Source organism: Otolemur garnettii, unplaced genomic scaffold, assembly GCF_000181295.1.
Source record: "Otolemur garnettii isolate 467f Iridium unplaced genomic scaffold, OtoGar3 scaffold00042, whole genome shotgun sequence".
Lineage (NCBI taxonomy): Eukaryota > Metazoa > Chordata > Mammalia > Primates > Galagidae > Otolemur > Otolemur garnettii.
Window position 1 is genome coordinate 396,135 of NW_003852437.1, and position 6,917 is coordinate 403,051.

Below are 6,917 nucleotides of genomic sequence, written 5' to 3' on the forward strand. Positions count from 1 at the left end.
GGCACTCTACCCAGGGGCACCGCTTGAGGCTCTGTCTCAAAAAAAAAAAAAAAAAATACACTTCAAATGCTAAAATAAGTATACAAAAATCAAAATGATTAGATAAAGGCAACAGCAGGAAACCTTATCAAGTCAAAAACAAATAACTGAATACATGCATAATACCCAGCACAAATTTAAAGCTTTATAATTTAATTCCCAATTAATAAGCATACTATCTTACTTGTTTTCCATCAATCTCTAGTACCTCTTCTTGAATGACAATTAGTTGCAAACTGGATCCAGATGTCATAGGCCACTCATGAACTAAAATCCTTACACTCACAATTCCAAAATATTCTTTTTCCTCCAAATTTTCCAGATTTTCATCCTTCACTATAAAAAAAAGTAGTGACAGCATTGAACAAAAACTGACACCAAATCTTTTACTAAATTTGATTATTTAGATGACATTTACAAGTAACAAGGCATTGTAACCAATTCTCTGGTTACAATCAGTGGTTCTATCTTGTTTTTTTTGAGACAGAGTCTCACTATGTCACCCTCAGCTGAGAGCTGTGGCATTACAGCTCACAGCAACCTCAAACTCTAGGGCTTAAGCAATTCTCTTGCCTCAGCCTCCTGAGTAGCTGGGACTACAGGTGCTCGCCACAATGCCTGGCTATTTTTTTGTTGTAGTTGTCACTGTTGTTTAGCAGGCGTGGGCCGGGCTTGAACCTGCCACCTTTGGTGTATGTGGCTGGCGCTCTACTCACTGAGCTATGAGCGCCAAGCCATTTTCCTTTTATTTTTTACTATGTGGTAAGCACTCACAGATTTTGGCTCTAGCTATCCCCATTTTTTACCTCTATGCCCATTCTTACATTGATACCAACCTATCAGAAGTGCAGTTCCATTAGTGCTGATCTCACGGAAGAAAAAAGTAAATATTACAGGAATAGCCAGTTTAAAATAAGAAAAAAGTTTTAAACACATTAATGTTATCATATATTCTAATAATGATATATATTTTTATTTTATTTTAAAATATAACATCCAAAAATTGTTTTACTAGTTTAGTATTATTAAAAAAGAACAATCATGGAAAAATTCAGTAGTACTCACCAATCAAAGTCCGACAGCTTATTCGAGTTACACCACTATTTACAGGGAAGTCATTTACATATACCTGTCCACTCTCATAGGTGATGTTAAGAACAACCTTAAAATAAAGCAAGCACATACATTAATTCCAGTGTTTATAAATAATGACTTACTCTACATGTCAAAAATACATTATCTAACTAAATTACTGATGTAGATAAAAATCAAATAGGCTGCATAACACATAACAATATATTAGAAACATAAAAGTCAAACCTGTATTTTAGATGTCTCCCCATCATCCTGCACGGTAGTTACGTTAATTCTGATGCCAGCCTGCAAAACAAATATTACAGAAATTGAATAGTCTGCATTTTACAGACTGAGAATAACTCTGCTATTTTCTTTTTCCCCTCAATTATATTTCTTGTATAATCACTTATAATAGCATTAGAAGAATATTTCAAAAGATCTCTTTTTATTTATAGCTTTTTATACCCTTATTCACCATTCTTTTATAATCTATATGCTTTTTCCATTTAATTGTGAAATACATTACATGAGAATAAGCAAATATAGAGTTTAAGAGATTTTTACTCCTGCATCTACTACCTAAGTTAAAATCTAGAATATCAGCAGTGCCCTGAAGCCCCTGAATGCTTCCCCTCCCCTCCTTTAGAAGATTCCCTATACCAACTTCCCTGGTAATCATTTCTTGCTTTTTCTTCATAGTTCTACTACCTACATGTAGCTTTCTCTCTCTCTCTTTTTTTTTTTTTTTGCAGTTTTGGGCTGGGGCCAGGTTTGAACCGGCCACCTCCAGTATATGAAGCTGGCGCCCTACTCCTTGAGCCACAGGTGCTGCCCTCTTTTTGTTTTGAGACCAAGTCTCACTCTGTCTCCGTGGTGTCATCGTAGCTCACAGCAACCTCAAACTCCTTAGTTCAAGCCATCATCTTGCCTCACCTCCCAAGTATGTGGGACGACAAGCATGCACTACCATGCCCAGCTGTTTTTATAGTAGAGATTGGATCTCACTCTTTTTCAGGCTGGTCTTGAACTCCTGCTCTCAAGCAAACCCCGAGCCTTACCCTCCCACTGTTCTGCAGGTGTGAGCCGCTGCATCTAGCCTTTGCATTTCTCTCTAAACCAACATATTACTTCTGACCTTTATAGAAGTAGAATAATTTTTTTTAAGAGATAGACCCTCACTCTGTCATGTAGGCTGGAGTGAAGTGGCACAATCACAGCTTATTGTAGCCTCAAGCTCAAGCCATCCTCCTGAGTAGCTGGGACTACAGGTGTGTGCCACCAAGTTCAGCTACTTAACAAAAAATTTGTTCCAGAAACGGTGTCTCACACTATGTTGCCCAGACTAGTATCAAACTCCTAGGCTCAAGCAATCCACTGCTTTGGCCTTGCAAAGCTGGCTTTACATGCGTGAGCCACCACACCCAGCCCAGTGGAATAATATTGTATATATTGTTCTGAACTCCTTTCCTTTAGTGAAAACTATTGTTGCATGGAGTCACTTATTTACAGTACTGTGTAACATTCCACCATCTGACTACCAATGTACTTACTCATTCCGATAAGTACATTGTCTTATGAGTACCAATGTACTCACTCATCCAAGTTGTTTCCAACATTTTTGCTTTATAAACAAAGTTGCTCTGATCTTTTCCTGAGTGTCTCTTAGACAAGTATCTGCAATTAAACTTCCTTCCAAAGTATGATCAAAAGCAGCCTATCCAAATATTTTAGGGGTTTTTTTTGTTTTGTTTTGTTTTTTGAGACAGAGTTTTACTTATTAACCCTCGGTAGAGTGCCGTTAAGTCACAGCTCACAGCAACCTCCAATTCCTTGGGCTTAGGCGATTCTCTTGCCTCAGTCTCCCAAGTAGCTGGGACTACAGGCGCCCGCTACAATGCCCGGCTATTTTTTTGTTGCAGTTAGGCTGGGGCTGGGTTTGAACTCATCATCCTCGGTATATGGGGCCGGTACCCTACTCATTGACCACAGGCGCTGCCCTATGCTTTCTATCAAGAAAACACTATTTTAAGAAGTATTCCACAGAAACTAAAAGCTATCATTTTCAAATCAAACTCTTTCCTAAATGTATTCAGATAGACATGGTTATCCCACAATAAAAACAATACTCTTCTCATATACATTTTCCTTGGGGTTGTATTCTTAACTTTGAAATAGGAAAATATTCATAAACATCAAAAATAAGAGACAAGTATATTTACTAGTACTGGGCGCATTCTCAATACTTTGCATAATTTCCAACTAATGAGAGAATAAAACTGAGGTGATTTCATGAGGCTGATTCCTGGAATAACCTGTGGAACAGGATTTATACCATATATGGCCCACATCAGACATTTAGGCTGAATCTGGCACACTTCCCAATTCTCCTAGGAAGCTTTCCAACTAGTGATTCCTTAGAACCAGCCCACCTTGATCTAGATTAAGCTTGGGGTAGAGCCAGTAGTACCTCTAAAACAAGCTAACATTCAATTAGCTATCAAATTGATAGCTATATTGTTTTGTGTCCAAATGCCAGTCAACTATTTCTCTTTTCAAACTACAAGATCCACTAACTGTAAACTACACTTCTAAAGGCTCACAGGTAAATCTTCAATGATGCTTTTTAAGAAACTTCCCTAGCACTCAGGGAGGCCGAAGCAGGTGGATTGCCTGAGCTCACAAGTTCAAGAACAGTATGAGCCAGAGCAAGACCTTGTTTCTAAAAACGGCTGGTGTTGTGGCAGGTGCCTGCAGTCCAAGCTACTTAGGAGGCTGAGGCAAGAGAATCACTTAAGTCCAAGAGTTTGAGGTTACTATGAGCTGTGACACCACTGCAATCTACCAAGGGTACCAAAGTGAGACTCTGTCTCCAAAAAAAAAGAAAGAAAAGAAACCTTTCTCTAACTTATGCCTCTCAGCAGTGCACACTATAGGGTAAGTAATTTATTGCACTTACATGTACTACCTATCTACTAAAATACATGGTTTGGGCAGTGCCTGTAGCTCAGTAGGGCGTTGGCCACATATACCGAGGCTGCTGGGTTTGAACCCGGCCCAGGCCAGCTAAAACAACGACAACTACAATTAAAAAAAAAAAAAATAGCCAGGCATCGTGGCAGGCTATAATCCCAGCTACTTGGGAGGCTGAGGCAAGAGAATCGCTTAAGCCCAGCCAAGATTTGGAGGTTGCTGTGAGCTGTGATGCCTAGGCACTCTACCCAGGGTGACAGCTTGAGACTCTGTCTCAAAAACAAAACAAAACAAAACAAACATCATATGAAAAAGACAACTGACAGGGTGGCGCCTGTGGCTCAGTGGGTAGGGCGCCAGCCCCATATACCCAGAGTGGTAGGTTCGAATGTGGCCCCGACCAAACTGCAACAAAAAAATAGCTGGGCCTTGTGGTGGGCACCTGTAGTCCCAGCTACTCGAGAGGCTGAGGCAAGAGAATCGCCTAAGCCCAGGAGTTGGAGGTTGCTATGAGCTGTGACATCACAGCACTCTATGGAGGGCAATAAAGTGAGACTGTCTCAAAAAAATTAACAGACACATGCACACTGTATTTTCCAGGGAACCAATTTCAGTGAAATTCTTTTTTGGTCTTTCTGAATGATTTCACAGTCGAAAGGAATCACATTCCCTACAGCTCCCTGGGCTGCAATTTTGAGGCCAGGGCACATTTCTTGCTCTTCCTGCGGATCTCTAATTGAACTGGAAGTTCAGGCTTGTGAACCTGGGTTGCATATACTATAAAGTGCAAAGATTTCCCCCTCCACAAATTTTCGATTCTTCCCTCTCTCTCTCTTTTTTTTTTTTTGTAGAGACAGTGTCTCACTCTATCATCCTCAGTAGAGTGCCATGGTGTTGCACAGCTCATAGCAACCTCCAACTCCTGGGCTTAGGCGATTCTCTTGGCTCAGCCTCCGCAGTATCTGGACCACAGGCACCCACCATAATGCCCAGCTATTTTTTGGTTGCAGTTGGGCCAGGGCTGGGTTTGAACCTGCCACCCTCAGTATATGGGGCCAGTGCTCTACTCACTGAGCCACAGGCGCCGCCCCCCTCTAATTCCTTTACTCACAGGATGACCATCTGAGACACAATAGGCTTCCTAAGCATAAAGGCAACAGACACCTGGTTTAAAATAAGTCTGAGGGAAATATGCAAAATATATAGTTATGAATACAAGAAAGCATCCTCTGGGTGGCTCAAAGGAGTAGGGTGCTGGGGCAGAGCCTATGGCGCAAAGGAATAAGGTGCCAGCCCCATATGCTCGAGGTGGAAGGTTCAAACCCAGCCCTGGCCAAAAACTGCAAAAAAAACAAAAAAAAGTATCCTCTGAATGCCTCTCCTTGATGAATAAGTTATTTTAAAATTAGAAGAACATACTATAAAAACTTTTATGATTTTCAATCGTGCGCTACCTCAACTTCTGACACCTGCATACCTAAAACCAGAAAAACACAATTCAATAAATCTAAATCACTTAAATAAGACAAGGAGAACTTTTCCTGACTTGAATGCATTTTTCTCAAATTTACGTCAGGCTAGATAAAAGTATGGGCAGGTATGTGATGAGGCAAGTACAGTAAAATGTTCATTGTAGTCTGTTTGCACTGCTCAACATGGTACCCACTCATCACATTTGACTATTTAAATTAATAAAAGTTGTAAAACTCAGTTCTTCCCTGGCACTGGCCACATTTCAAGTTGCTACTCCAATGGAGACAGCAGACATAACCACTGCACAGAGTTCTCCTGGACAGTAAGAAAACTACTGGGTGCACAGACCACAGTAAACTTTTTTTTTTTTTTGCAGTTTTTAGCAGGGGCTGGGTTTGAACCTGCCACCTCCGGCATATAGGGCTGGCGCCCTACTCCTTTGAGCCACAGGCGCCACCCTAAACTTCTTTCAAATTGTCTATATATCTGGAAATTGTTCACAAAACATGGGGAAAAGTTCATATCACGTGGCTTCAGCTTCCCACATATACATTCCAAATAGTAAGATTCTCCTTCTAGTTGCTCAGCCTTCATTTAATCTGTGAAACTGTGAGTTTAAATATGAACTTTCCCAGAGTGGAATGAAGGCCTAAGAAGTGATCAAATCACTAAGGGCCAGCCAGCATTGCAGTGTACTTTAAGCTTGTAGTCAAAATGTTTTTTTCTCCAGATTACATAGACACAAATGTCTCTTTGGACAACTAGGTGTTGATTATGAATTTTTAAAATTTAAAAAAGGGGGAATTAATGTTCACGTTTCTAGGACTTTAAAATTATTTCATTTTTATTTAGTCTCTTTATGCCAATCCATTGAAGTCATGTTTTTTAACCAGGTGCAACTATACACTTAAAAATTTCAGATATAAGCGGTTCTTACGGCACCTAATGAATATTGAGGCTTTCTAGAATGCTCCAGCAGAACTGAAACTGATAAATGCTCTTGATTTTTGTACCAGCGTGGAGTACAAATTTTAGAGTAATATCATTACTCTAAAACTTTTTTTTTTAAAGTGGCGCCTGTGGCTTAGTGGGTATGGCCCCAGCCCCATATAACCCAGGGTGGTGGGTTCGAACCCGGCCCGGACAAACTGCAACAAAAAATAGCCGTGCATTGTGGTGGGGTGCCTGTAGTCCCAGGTACTGGGGAGGCTGAGGCAAGACAACTGCCTAAGCCCAATAGCTGGAGATTGCTGTGAGCTGTGACACCACAGCACTGTATCGAGGGCGACAAAGTAAGACTCTGTCTCTAAAAAACAAACAAACAAACATATACCGTGTCAATCACTTTTTTTTTTTTT

General features: G+C 40.5%; 1 protein-coding gene across 1 annotated transcript in view; it reads right to left on the minus strand.

The window, feature by feature from the left end:
- Positions 1–6,917, minus strand: part of GINM1 (glycoprotein integral membrane 1) — a 20,320-nt gene that overhangs the window by 12,082 nt on the left and 1,321 nt on the right. The window contains exons 2-4 of the mRNA XM_023513502.1: positions 1,360–1,419; positions 1,105–1,201; positions 224–375 (exon numbers count right to left, since the gene is read on the minus strand). Of these exons, the coding sequence (XP_023369270.1) occupies positions 224–375; positions 1,105–1,201; positions 1,360–1,419 (309 nt within the window). The remainder of the gene's footprint in view (positions 1–223; positions 376–1,104; positions 1,202–1,359; positions 1,420–6,917) is intronic.